The sequence below is a fragment of the Nyctibius grandis genome, chromosome 4, assembly GCF_013368605.1.
Source record: "Nyctibius grandis isolate bNycGra1 chromosome 4, bNycGra1.pri, whole genome shotgun sequence".
In the NCBI taxonomy this organism is placed as follows: Eukaryota; Metazoa; Chordata; class Aves; order Nyctibiiformes; family Nyctibiidae; genus Nyctibius; species Nyctibius grandis.
The window spans coordinates 85,993,995-86,008,149 of NC_090661.1; the positions used below are offsets into that span (position 1 = coordinate 85,993,995).

Consider the following 14,155-nt stretch of genomic DNA (forward strand, 5'->3'; position numbering starts at 1 on the left):
TGATTATTTAGATAACTTACAGAGATTGTAAAAGGCTTATAGCTAAATGTTAGCTTTGCCTGCTGTCTTTGTGCGTTGTTACAGGTGTGTACAATGCGATCTGAGGAGAAATCCCTGAGGAACAAAGTTAATGAACTTCAGAAAATTAAAAACCAGCTTAGTGAAGAATCAGAGATCAAACAGCGCACAATCCTGCAACTTAAAAAGGTATTTTATTTTTTAAAATTTTACTTGCTCTTAGTTTTTCAGACTAATCCATTAATGAGGCAAGTTTTCCAAGCAACAAGAGAGAGCTTACAGAAATCATGGTAAAAATAAGAGTAGCCAGCTGAAATTAATTTTAATGGATGAATGAAAGATGTGTAAAGAACTTCTCACTGCAGGACATTGTCAAATTGTTTTAAATAGAATAATCTGCCTGGTAAATACATACTTAATACCTGCAGATACCCTGATTCTGTTTAGTGACACTTGGATATGTTAGTGGCAATGTCTTCCTGTAAAATTTTTTTTTAATCAGCTTGAATAGTCCTTTACACTATATTAAAAACTTATTTAATCTGGACTGTTTGTCTTAAATACTTTATACATTTCTTATTAAAGCTCAGAATGAAAAGCTATTCATTTCTAGCATGTATATTTGTTTCTTTCAACACATTTTCTTTGATTTTTGCTTTCACTGTGGTATTTAGGAACAGCTGAATAATAAGAAGCTGGAAGAAATCTCCAAGCAGTATGAGAAATCACATAAAGGTCAGAAAAAGCCATTATTTTTCCTTTTTTTTTTTTTTGGTGTGGAATGGCACCATAATGAGTTGTCATGTTAATGAATTTGGAGAGTCTTGTATACTTATATTTTAAAATACTGAGAAACCCCAACCTGGACATTAATATTTTAAAGTCGGGAACTAATTTTTATTGAATCATTATTAGCAGGTATATTTGAAAGCAAAGAGACAGTCTCAGAATACAAAATACAAGCCCCAGAGAAAGTGTAGATTTGCTGTATCAGTGTTAACTTATTAAATGTTGGTATTTACTTGCCATTTTAGTTGGCCATTTTAACAAAATCAAACACTGAAACATGAACTAACACATGAACAGTTTCTGCAGGTTTGATAAACATTTAGCAGTTGAACAATGCTTAATTTCTCACATAATACAAGCCGCAGTCTGACTGATGTTAACCCTGAAATGCACACCTAAATCAAGTTGATGAGAATCACTAAATTTTGGATTTAGATAGTTCAGTAGAGATGCCCTATATCTAATAGAGCTTTTCATCTCAGGGAATGGGGGTAAGGACTTGTAATGAAGGCTCTTTGGGAGAGAATGGTGGGACCTAGGAAGGAGCTCATCTGTAAATTTATTTTCAAATCTTCAGTTCTGCGTGAAAAGGAAAAAATCATTGAAGATATGCGGATGACATTAGAAGAACAAGAACAGACTCAGATTGAACAAGATCAAGTGCTTGAAGCCAAATTAGAAGAGACCAACAAATTAGTTTTGGGTAATCTCTCCATGGAAAGGGAGCAGGGAGGCAAAATTGGTCTGAATATGTTGTGATAGCTGCTTTAAATTTCTGGTTTTACTTATTGATGGTTGTTTGGGTGTTAATTTTATGTAGTACATAACAAACTTCTAACAGTTAAAGGCTTCTGTTGTCCCTTTGTGGTCATAGCTGATAAATCCAAGTAACTTTAGTAGAAGGATGTGAATGTGGTCAAATATGCATTTGAAACTATACGTTATGTAACCTCATTTTATGTACTGACTAGAACTGGAAGCATGGAAGCAGAAATATAGGAAGCTGAATAACCAGAGAGATAGTGACTGGCAGCAAAAGATCAGCAAAAAAGAAGAGAAAAGCATAAATGAAAATGAGGAAGTAATAAAGCTGCAAAAAGAACTGAAGGTAAAATACGGTGATGTAATTCATACTTAGTTTTAAAGCCATAACTTTCATTTAGGAGTCTAAATTTTTTGTTACTGCCTTCAAGAGGTAGGGCATGACATGGCAAGTTGTTACACTGATAAAGGAAACCTCCTCTAAAAGCTACAGTGCACCAGTGCATCAAAGTCTGGATGCAGTGTCTTGTGATATACAGCATCACTAATGCCCCATAATGGAGTGCACCCTTCCCTACGTTATGCTACCATGGATGATGCTTCTGTAGCTGGGCTCTTAGCTCTTCTTACAGCTGTCTTAACTAATCCAACTCCTGGTATTTGTTCTGAACCTCTTTCCTGTTAGTTGTTTGGGCAACAAAATCAAACTCTTTCAAGATCTTGTGCTTGCTGTATGACCTATAAGCCCTTCTTGTTAGGCTGAGGATTTACCTCTAATACTCTTTGGATTAGAAAGTAGACTTTTTTTTCCAAGCAGCTTTTCAGATGCCTTCTGTCTTATGTGGGAGAATGTCTGACAAGAGGTTTGATTGTGACAGAAAAGGAGGCAAAGTTGCTGTTGATTGAAGTGATGTTCTTCAGTGCCCACTATCTCTGTGTACCATTCAAATTGTACTGCACTCTTTGCCTTTCAGTCTTGAAGTAGAAGTCAAGTTTTCTAACGTGTCCTGTAAGACAGCATAATAGACTGGGAATTTGTAAATTAAGTGTCTCTTTACTATTAGTTTTGGTGTAACCTTTATAGTGTTTGTGACTTACCCAGAGCATTTTTAGAGGGAAAAAATTCTGTTCCATGAAGATGTGCCAGTCTGAATAAGAAGTGCTGAAAATTGTTAAATTTTTCTATAGAGAACAAATGAGAATGTAATACTTGCCCTTAGGAATATGCTGGAGTAAAACTGTGCTAGTATTTCTATTATCTTTTTGAAACTAATCCATTTAATGGTAATCAGGATTTTAAGACTACTTTTTTTTTTTCTTAATCTCTACCCATGGTTTTATTTCTGGTTTCATTAAAATAGGAAAATGAGGCAAAGTATCAAACTGATAGAAAGAAGTGGCTGGAGGAAAAAATGGGACTCGTAAGTCAAGTAAAAGAAGCTGAGAGCTGTCGCAACAGAGAAATGAGAAAATGTGCAGAGGACAGAGAACGTCATGTAGAGCAACAAGCAGAAATTGTAAGTGACTGGAGGTCTCAGCGAGTCTTCTAGTGTAAGGCTTTAGTACAGAGCAAATCTCATGTCAGGTGTTAACAGTGTGGGTGCTTGAGGGTAGCTGGCCTTTGTCAAAGTCCCCTCACTTTATCACATGGCAATGTCTAGATGAGATCCTCTCAATATGAAAAGGGAAGAATAGGAGGGTCACAAAATGGAAAAGCTTAGTATGTAATGGAAGTTAATATGTCTCTTCATTTCTATCCTACCACCACCTCACTATGAATTCTTCAAACTTCATCTTGTGTGTAAAACACCAATAAGTAACCTATACTTAAATGAGCTGCTGCTTGATGAAGCTAAGAAAACATACTTTGAAAAACAAGTTTTGTTGCTTGGCATTTCTATTTAAAAAAAAAAAAAAAGCCTATGAGGCTTTGGAAGGAAGAGAAAAAGCAAGCAGCAGTTGACCAAAAAAGCTTCTTTCCAGATATAGAGGAAAAATACTTGGTCAAAATGCTAGTGGTTTTGCTCCCATATTCCTTTTGAAGTAGAGTGTCTGATAGTTAATAACAAGGTGGATACCTTGCCTGTTCACAGGACCGCATCAAGGTTGTAATTTCTTAAGCATCTGCAATTATTATATGAATCTGTACAATCTAAAGCCATATTTGCATCTAGAAGTAGTTAGCAATGGCTTTCTGGACCTGCAATTGGTACAGGAGGATGTTAGGAGTTTGGGACTACTTTTGCTTTGTCTGTGACTTCACTTGCTTGAGACTTGTTAGTAATAAAATCACAAAGTGACCAAATAGGAATGGTGGTTTTTACTAAAAGTTCTCTTCACAAAGAGTATAAATATAGATACAGATTTTCTAATTGAAGCATGGCTTTCTTTTGCATATTTGTAGTGGAGCTTGTTCTATGTGAGCTTTTTAAGATCTACACAGGCTCTCAAGTTTACTAAGGCCATAAAATAGTACTATGCACAACCAAACTATCAAAACAGTTCAGATAATGGGTAGAAGTGGTGTTCAAGTCTAACCTATTTCTTCCCCACTTAGGAAAGACTTGCTGCACAGCTGGTAGAAAAGGACAGTAATCTTCAAAAGTGGCGTGAAGAAAGAGATAAATTAGTAGAAGCTTTGGAAGTACAGCTCAAGACTTTGGCTTCTAACGCCATACAAAAAGATAAAGAAATAGCGGAACTGAAACAGGCTGCACTAAAGGATTCAGGAAAGGTCATTTCTCTCTTTCTTGTTCCTGTGTGACTTTTATTGTTGTTGTTATCCATTAATTCCACAAAACACTATACTTGCTCTTTGCACTTTGGTTCTATTTTTTGTTCTTAAACACTGTCATATTGAAATCACTTGCAGCTATTTTTTTTAAAAAAGCTTTATGTATGTTTTTTTGAAACTGAATTTGTACCAGTGACTGAAGTTTCAAAATATGTAGTAGTTCAAATAAACACTCAAGTCTACATGATCCTTTGATTGCAAAGTTGGACTGGAAATCTGAAAAAAACTATTACATTTGCTGCCTTTTTCACAGCACCAAGGACTTAATGAACAAATGGGGGGTGAACTTCTTATAACTCTACATAAGTAGAGTAAAATAAAAAATTTTGCATTACATCTTCCCATGCTGTTATATGACTTTTCTTCACTTTAAATAGTGGCCACTCATACATGAAATTATTGGCTTTTTTGTTGGATAGCTGACTGATTTAGCCTGCAATTGTAAAACTGATGCTACCAAGTAATGATGCTTGTGTAAGTGTTTGTTTATTTTGCCAATCCTGCAATTTGTGGCAATTTTTGCTATGTTTATTAGGATAAGGAAACTGATATAGAAGAACTAAGAAAACAGCTGGCTGAGAAAGATGACTTTATAAAGGAATTGAAACAATGCATTAACCATGAAAGTCTTCAGTCTTTGGCAGAAGTACCTTTACCTGAAGAAGAACAAGACAAAACAGAACAGTCTGTAAACAAAGAGGTATTTTTGTTATATTTATAGAAAGTATGTTCTAATGATATGTTGTTAATAACTTTTGTTTTGTTGTTTTCTCAGTATGTATTTCAGCAACATTGGGAATCTCCCAGAAGTGACTTTTCATAGTTCTTCATACTTTATCTTCAGTTCTGAGTTCTTGTTCATTCAGTGATCAAGGTGATATGTGTCTCCTGCCTTGTGAGGAGAGGCTGAGAAGCTGGCACTCTGATTAGGAGAGGTTTAGGCCACCAGAGGGTTGTGGGGCTGAGGCTTACAAAATCATGGTTGTAGTGGGCAAACAGAAGGCAGAACTGTCCTTAAAATCCTGCAAGAACTGGGCAGCACTTGATGAAACTAACAGGAGATAATTTTAAAATGGTTGAAATAACATATTCCTATATGAAGCAGCTAGTGATCTTCTGGAGGTGGTGGAAACAAGTGCTGTCAGCAGGTATTAGAAAAAATTGTAGTAGAAATTAATAAATGTATTAATAAATGGATACTTTGAGGATTAGGCAGAGGTGTACCCTCTGACGCTTCTAACGCAACAACTGAGAGTGCTGGGAGAGTATGGAGGAAACAGATGACAGGGTGGCCAGGATCACACACATTATCCTTAAATAGCATCTCCCTTTGCCACTCTTGGAGGCAGAATATTTAACTAGATAGGCTGTTGGTGAGACCCAGCAGGGCACATCTTAAGATAGCATCATGAATAGATGTTACTGCCTTAAACTTGTATTGTCTTTCAGCCCAGGTGTTCATTAGCTGTCTATGCTTGAGCTTTTATGTTGTAACTTTAGAAAACTCAAAATATTTTGAGGTTTACAGTCTAACATAGTCTTTACTCATTCTAAATATTTACAGTTCATGGAAAAACAAAGCAAGACTAATCCTATAGCTGGACAAAGTATTCCAGTAAGATATGATGAAGTTAAAGAGAATTATTCATCTCAATGTCCTAGCAGTGCCTCTTCATTAAGTGAGGTTGGTATAAAACTTTAAATTTGAAAATTTTATGGAGTTGTATGGATTTTGCTAAATGCAGAATGGGGAAGAAAATGTGTCCTGTTGCCTGAACAATTCTAAAGTTTTATTCTGCAAATCCCTTGGTGATCAGATCACCTGATTTAGTGGCTTTTGGTTGAAATAAAAGCTGTATAACATAATCATGTGAATAATTATATCTGACTTCAACTGTGTGCTCTTGAAAACTTACCTCTCACTGATGTTTATGAAATGGCTGATTATTAGATGTCACCTGAAAAAAAAAATATATAAACCCTTTTAAATTGATGAGCAGTAGCAGGGCAAATGAATTTGCTTTCTTCCACTGCAGGATTCTTGTGTGTAGCTTTGTTAGCTAATGACACTAACCATGCCTATGTAACTTTTTGATTGCTAACTCTTTCATGAAGTAGCAGTTATAAAGAAAAACATTTTTATTATCCAACTCCATTCTTGGGAATGCAGTGGTGCTGGTATTTCCACTCAGAATCCCAGCAGAGCCTGTTGAAGAAGGTGACTACCTTTTGGCTTTCCATGAGCTTTGACAATTTTCCTTTTTGTGAGGAGGAAGGTACCCTTCAGGGTGAACCAGCATAGAAAGCAACAGCAGCTAGTCTGTTTGGGACCCTACTAGCAGCAGTCATAGCAGGCACTTGCCATTTCTCACCACCAACAACCCCAGCAGCCTATCTTCCATGTTTCATTCAAACAGTTACTGAACTCATTTTTGTATGCTAGCCAGCAGCTGAACTGCTGCCACAGAGATGCAGAAACCAGAGAGACCACAACTCTGACTTTCTTTCTGGTTTTGCTAAGAAAAACAGGGGTGGGTGGATGGTGGAAGGTAAGTGCTGCTGGGGAAGAAGAGTTGTGCAAACTGACCTTTCCATCCCACCCTCACTGTGCAGTTCTTGCGGTTTGGGTGTGAGCAGGTACAAGACAATGTCTTCAGCTTGTGGGCAATAGTGCTGCCTGAATGCCTGCTGTTCCTCCAGAGAACAGATAGTGATGTAGAACCCTCTCTCAGGTTGAATTTGGCTTGTAGATTGCCAGTTGGACCTTGTTACTTACACAATTAACTTCTCTAGTGCAGAAGAGGAAGGGAAAGCTCCCTAAAGATAAGCTAGAGAAAGATTATATTTTTCTCTCAAAAGCTCCTATTACTGCCTAGTTCCTAAGGAGCAGCAGAGTTAATATGAAGAAAATGTCAATTCTACTACTGCTGGCTGTGAAACACCATGACTAGCTGTCTCTGCCCTTGAGGAAAATGACTTAGAAACAAAGCATCAGGCTGAGTTCAGCAAGGAAAACTGATCATAGATAGAAATGTTAACTTTTTTAAATTTCTCAAAAAAGTTTTAGAAAATAAGAGTTAAACTTTGCTATAGTTGAAGTAGATTTCTTCACTTCTATTTGTAAGTGTTCCAACAGGTAACAGCTGGAAAATGGAATGCTTACTTTGCAGTCCACTGGGGAGGGATATGTATTATAGTTTCCTTAACGCAGAGTTATTTTAAAATTTTTTTTACATTAAAATTTCCGTGTGCTTGCAGGACCATTCAGAAATTGTCCTTGACTCTTCTGAAGTGTCCACAGAAAATGGAAAAACTAGTCGGTTCCCAAAACCAGAGATGGAAATCCAGTTCACACCTCTGCAACCCAATAAGGTGGAGGTGAAGCACCAAGGCAGCACCTTACCAATTACAGTCAAAATGCTCAAGCCAAGGAAGAAAAGGAAGAGTGAAGAGATGGATGAGGTATGACCTAGACCAACCAACAAAATATGTTGTGCAGTTTTTCAATGTATTACTCTGACTATTTGTTAAAATCCTATCTTTATCTTCTGATTCTCATGGAGATCCTAAGGATATATCTAGGATATATTTAAACCTCTCTTCCCTGCGCCACCCCTGCCAAGTGGTGTATCTCTGGCGTGTATTGAATAAGGTCATAGACTTCAATTTATTCAGACTCTGGCCCCTTGTCCCTGGTTTGCACTTTACCTTTTACATTTCTCTCTCCCTGCTGGTACCATTTGCTACTGTCTCCAGCTCTGATCTGTGGGATTACAGACCAGTTCCATAGAATTGCTTCTTTTGGTTTAGGCAATCATTGGTATCAATTACAATCTTTTCTAATAGGCAATGGCAAATTAAGCCCCTGGGCTTAATCAACGCATTTCAGAGTTTCAAGACCACTTCCTTTGACTTTATTTCTCCAGCCTGTGTTTTCTTTGATCTTTTTGTACTTAGAGAGACTATACAGAACTAATTGTACCAGCTTGTGAACCTCTCTGTTTTCTGTAGACCTTAATGCCTCTAATTCCTTGTGCTGCGGTGTTTACACATGAGACTAAGGCTCCATGGCAGTTCAAGATGGTAAAAATCTTCACTGCTTCTACCTGAACTGCATGTTCCTTTCCTCTGCCTTTTATCAGCATTAGCATCAATGCAGCTACCTCTAAGACACTTACAAAGGCTATGAAACCCTAAGACTGCGTAGTGGTGGTACTTACATACTTCTTATCCTACTTGTGGGGCTTATGAATCTCTATACTTCTAAGGACTTTTGAAGCTAGCAGGTGAGTATGAGGGAGGTGACCTGTGGATGATTTGGCTAGGTGGTAAGTGATCTTTTTCAGTGAGTGAGCTCTTGCTGGAGAGTGAAATATCTGATGCTTTTCTAGCATTTCTCATTCAAGCATTCCCATGTGATATATTTTTTTAGTCTATTAGTAAAATAGTTAAGGGAAATAATCACTTCAGTGATCAGTGTTCAACAGTACTTCAATAAACTCATTTTGATAAACCTGGATTGCAAAAGTAACTGTTAAAAGCTGTGTAAGTTAACTCATCTGTAATTCAACACTTCATTCCGGAATAATGTCCGGAGTTGATTTAAACTTCTTGTGTCTTGAACCATTTTTCTTCAAGAGTAGTATTCTCTTGGACTGCTGGAAAAGTAGGTGTAAAAATAACCACCGTTCTGAAGGCACTGGAAAAGTGCAAAACCTTATCTACAGATGAAGAACATCCATGTTTTTAGAGAAGACTCTCTTACCAATCCATTTAAAACCTTTCATATTTTAGTAGTCCATGTTCATACCCTTATGGGATAACATTTAGCTAAGTAACTTTTCAATAACATAGAACTAAATTAAAAAGTATCTTTATAGTTGTTCTATTCACCTGAATGTTACTCTTAAATATTATTTTCATGTTACATATGCCAAACAGAAATAGATTATAAAATGATTCAGTAACTTTAACTGTCACAAGTCTACTGAAGACACAATTTGTTTTTTAAATTTCCTAAAACTGAAAAGCACGTTGTCAGCACTAAAACTAAGGACTGAGGAGAAACCTGTGGTGCTAAAATAACCATGTACTGCTCATCTCAAATTTTTAAAAAATAAAACAAAAAACATCTTTTTTTAGAAAAGCAAAACCAAATCTTTTGTAGATACTCCCTTCTAATTAGATACTCCCTTCTAATTAAACAAAGAATAAAATCCTCTTTCCCTTTTCTGGCACTGTTATCAGTTATGGCTGTGAGTTATCTGAAATCTCTTGGCCCCACTTCACAAGATACAAGAAGTCTTTTAATGACAGCTTAACAATGGTACCATGCTACCAACCTATTTTTGTAGTTGTCACTGTAAATCTGAATTTACATTTAGATTTATTGAGTTAACTTCAGTTTGTGTGTTTGCTTGTCAAATATCTTAAAGCCAAAAGTATAGGAAATAACGGAGAGAAGAAAATAGTAAATGTCAGAATGGTTTGACTACAGGTATTTCTAGTTCCCTTCCACAAGTTTGTTTAGTGTTTAATTCATATTTGAATAGTTACCTCTATCCACAGAATCACAGAATGTTAGGGATTGGAAGGGACCTCGAAAGATCATCTAGTCCAATCCCCCTGCCGGAGCAGGATTACCTAGACCATATCACACAGGAATGCGTCCAGGCGGGTTTTGAATGTCTGCAGAGAAGGAGACTCCACAACCTCTCTGGGCAGCCTGTTCCAGTGTTCGGTCACCCTCACCGTAAAGAAGTTTTTCCTCATATATTTATGTGGAACCTCCTGTGTTCCAGCTTGCACCCATTGCCCCTTGTCCTGTCAAGGGATGTCACTGAGAAGAGCCTGGCTCCATCCTCATGACACTTGCCCTTTACATATTTATAAACATTAATGAGGTCACCCCTCAGTCTCCTCTTCTCCAAGCTAAAGAGACCCAGCTCCCTCAGCCTCTCCTCCTAAGGGAGATGTTCCACCCCCTTAATCATCTTTGTGGCTCTGCGCTGGACTCTCTCTAGCAGTTCCCTGTCCTTCTTGAACTGAGGGGCCCAGAACTGGACACAATATTCCAGATGCGGCCTCACCAGGGCAGAGTAGAGCCAATGCTCCCCTACTGTTAGTCATAGTATTTAATCACTGGCTGCTTCTGTAATATTGTTATTCTTTCCAGAAGAATCCTAGTTAAAATTTGTCATATTTATTTCCTTAGGATTTTGTGAAAAGTGAGAACAAGAAAAATGCAAGACCTGCTATTACTGATTCACCTTCTACAAGCGACAAGAAAATGGTTAGGTTTTGTTCTATTTTTGAAGTTAGTTTGGCCTCTTCTGTAAAGGTGGACTTGTGAAGGGAGCAAACATTCTTATGTAGCAGTGTCTTACCCTTACCTATGTACTTGAATAGGTTTCTTAAACACTTGTGTTGCTTCCTACTAAACTCTATAAGCTAACCAAAGAGCATAAGTCTGTATTTGTCAAGAAATTGTCCTAGCTGCAGTTTACAAGGATTCAAAGGGAAGGATGTTGCATATTGAATAGTTATGAAGACTAGTTTGAATATACTATTAGTATATGTGATGTTATAGGCAGTTTGCTTTTTGAAGTAAAACTAAGGTTCATGTCATCTATATGCATGACAATTATAAGATGATGATTTTAGGCCTTAGTAGTAACCTGGGCAGGTTCAGAGGGTGGAAGGTACATTCATTTTCCCCATCACTTTCCTCCTGTTTTATTTGTAACTAGAACAGCTTGTGTAATGAAATACTCTACAACTTTGAATCTACTTTTTTGTGAAAGAAACTATTTGTTTCCTATATTACTTATGCCCTGAAATATTTTCTGTGAAACTTTGACAATTCTTTTTCTTCTGAGTATAAAATGAGATTGCCTACACCGCTTGCTCTGATAGTATCGTTAGTATAATGAATAGAGGTGTCAGTAGCAAAGCTCAAAATGTCAGCTTGAAAACAACACTGAAGTCAAATAAAATAGAATTAAACTTGAAGATAAGTCAATTTTCAACTTAAACAATTATCTTTGTATTTCTGTACAGATGTCTACTACACAGTCATTTAGAAAAGAATACTCATTAAGAAATCAAGAATCTACTTCAGGTAAAAAGTCAGCTAAAAAGAAAGATGGAACACTACAAAAAATTGGAGATTTTTTCCAAAGTTCTCCTACCATTATTCACTCTAAAGGTTTGTATGGAATAAATAAGGTTCATTCCATGTTCTCTGGGCATTGTAGAATGGTTTTTTATGCATACACTCATCTCTATAGATCTAGTAGTCGTTTGATAAAACTATATGAGTATATAGAGAAAATTGACTCTACCCTGTGCTTCTGTCAGCACAAAGAAGTCAAGCTTGTTGTTCAGCTCCTGAAGTGTTTAACTTCCAGTGAAATCAGAATCCTAATTGATTTTAATGTGCTATTTAAATGTGTCCTTTAAGCTTTTTGCATCTGAAGCTATAGAAAACTGTTTCCAGCTATAGAAAACTGTGGTAGTCAAATAAGACTTCTGAATTTTTATATTAAAACTTCAGACTAATCTGTTTCATTTTTAAACTGTTTTTAATAAGTCTTGCTTTATTCATGAATTTTGAGGCTCACAAAACCAGTAAGACATTGATTTACAATAAAATTTTCCTTCTAGCAAAGAAGATGATTACAACAATAAGTTCTTCCAAGTCTGCAGAACCAGAAAGTGTCAAAGCAAATGAGCTCAAGCCAAAACGAGCTAAGAGAAAGCTGTATTCAGCTGACATTTCTTGCCCTCTAGATGTCCCTGCTTCTTCAGTAAGTGGTTACTGTTCTGTCCACTGTAATGTATTTCTGTAATCTTGACTTAAAATAAACTATTAGGGGGACAGAACAAACCTAAAGGTCTGTTCAAATTGCAGAAGAGGTTTGAAAGTACTGAATTATTTGTTTATTCTACCTAACTATTCCTTTTGGTCTTTTCTTCCTGCTGCTTTACTTAATTTTCTACGTTTTCTCACCATCTTCTCTATGTTTGACTGCTGACTTACTGTATAGATGATACAGCAGTCACAGAGATATCTTTAAATTTGGATTCACAGGTATCTTAGCTGTGGTATGTGGAGGATTACTTTTTCCCTCTACTACAGCAATTGAGTCTTAAATGAATACCACCTACTGGAAAAACAAATTAAGTGTAGCATAAAGGGAGAACAGAAATAGAGACCATTAAGGGATCTATAGATTTGGAATAGCATGATTGAAACGCTAAAGATAAAGGTCTGCATGTACAACTGAATTTGTAGGGCAAGTGAGCACCTAGGGTAATTTCTGATTCTGTTTATGCCCAGCTGGTATTTGGGTTACTTTAGGATGTGGATACATCCATGCTTTTCCAAAGCACAGTTTAGACAGCCCTTCTGGGTGTGCTTAATTGTGTTTCCCTGTCTAGGCCAGCCTATAGACTTATAGGCCAGGGCTTGATGTATTGTTTCTGAAATCCAACTTCATGATTTTGACAGTAACTATAGTGCTAAGCGTACTCTGGCTTTGTTGGAAGTACATCTCATTCCATTCAATCCTTTCTTCCCTTCACTATGGTGAGTGTTTGCCTGTGCTGAGATATCCTACTGAATTTTGTGTGAATTGTATGAATGTATGCAGCAGAAACCAAAATGCTATCCATAGCAGGATGAAGAAAATGACAGAAATGCAGAGCAAAAGAAGCTAAGAATCTTGGAAGTGAAAGGGAAAGTGAAAGACTGAATCCCAGGAAAATCAGTGAAAGCTAAAGGAATTTAAGAAATGTGTTTTCTGAGCACTATTTCACTAAATGTCTATTAGAGATTAGAAATGAGAACTGCTTTCAGATCACATTTTTCTTTGGACTTTGGTATTTGTTTCAGCAAGACTGGAATTTTTTATATTCCCGTATTTGCTGTTTATTATGATGCACTAAAATGGTCTCTCTATCCTGGAGACCTATGACTAAAAGAGAGTAGGCAAATTTCATTCTGAAAATAGCTTCTGGGAAAAACCATGTTGTTGGTTACATGGATCGAGAAGTGCATGTAATTTGTCTCCAAAGAAATGCTGAGTACCTCTTGAAATATCTTTTTTTTTTTTTTCCAGTTCTTTATAGAACAAAAAGAGAAGGAAAGTGATCATCTAATCATCAAGCGACGGCTACGATCAAAACCAGCTAAATAACCTTGCAAAAGCATGTTTGTATTTCCTAGTTAGGGTGTATTTCCATTGTATTATTTCAGCTGATTGTATATAAGAAGTAATAGATACTTAGTCATTCTCTGAAGTTTGTATATAGATGTATAGAATTGTTCTGATAATTTTCAGTTCTGACTTCCATTAAAGCTGAAATACTGTTCAAGACAGCTTGTGTCATGTGGTTTGTCTTTTTTTTTTAGGAATGATGTCTTTGGAAGTGTTCATAATTTACCGATTGTACAGTAAGAACCATGACTGTGGTGAATGGTTTAAGTTGCTTTTTTCAGATGGCCAGTATACCTACCATAACTTTGAGTGGAAAAACACATCAAAACTTCTATATCCTTCAGTTCTTTAAAAAGATTTAAAAAAAAAATCTGTGATGGGACAAAATTAAGGAATTGGCATTATGTGGGGAAATATGACTGTTTTCATCACTTGTGTGGTTTTAACTGTCTTCTATTTACTCTTCTAAATTAAGTCATTTATAAGCATAATATTCTTTCTATGGGGACTATAATATCCATAAATAATTATAACCTGCTATTAGAAGTGACCCACTCTCAGATAGACGTTT

The 14,155-nt window shown here is 36.5% G+C and overlaps 1 protein-coding gene across 1 annotated transcript in view; it reads left to right on the plus strand.

Annotated features, from left to right (window-relative positions):
- The window catches only part of KIF20B (kinesin family member 20B), a 41,866-nt gene extending 28,303 nt beyond the window's left edge, over nucleotides 1–13,563 (plus strand). The window contains exons 23-35 of the mRNA XM_068398815.1: nucleotides 85–207; nucleotides 693–753; nucleotides 1,385–1,510; nucleotides 1,779–1,915; nucleotides 2,931–3,086; nucleotides 4,127–4,303; nucleotides 4,905–5,063; nucleotides 5,928–6,047; nucleotides 7,622–7,825; nucleotides 10,578–10,655; nucleotides 11,423–11,570; nucleotides 12,029–12,171; nucleotides 13,486–13,563. Of these exons, the coding sequence (XP_068254916.1) occupies nucleotides 85–207; nucleotides 693–753; nucleotides 1,385–1,510; nucleotides 1,779–1,915; nucleotides 2,931–3,086; nucleotides 4,127–4,303; nucleotides 4,905–5,063; nucleotides 5,928–6,047; nucleotides 7,622–7,825; nucleotides 10,578–10,655; nucleotides 11,423–11,570; nucleotides 12,029–12,171; nucleotides 13,486–13,563 (1,710 nt within the window). The remainder of the gene's footprint in view (nucleotides 1–84; nucleotides 208–692; nucleotides 754–1,384; nucleotides 1,511–1,778; nucleotides 1,916–2,930; nucleotides 3,087–4,126; nucleotides 4,304–4,904; nucleotides 5,064–5,927; nucleotides 6,048–7,621; nucleotides 7,826–10,577; nucleotides 10,656–11,422; nucleotides 11,571–12,028; nucleotides 12,172–13,485) is intronic.
- The last annotated feature ends 592 nt before the right edge of the window (nucleotides 13,564–14,155 follow it).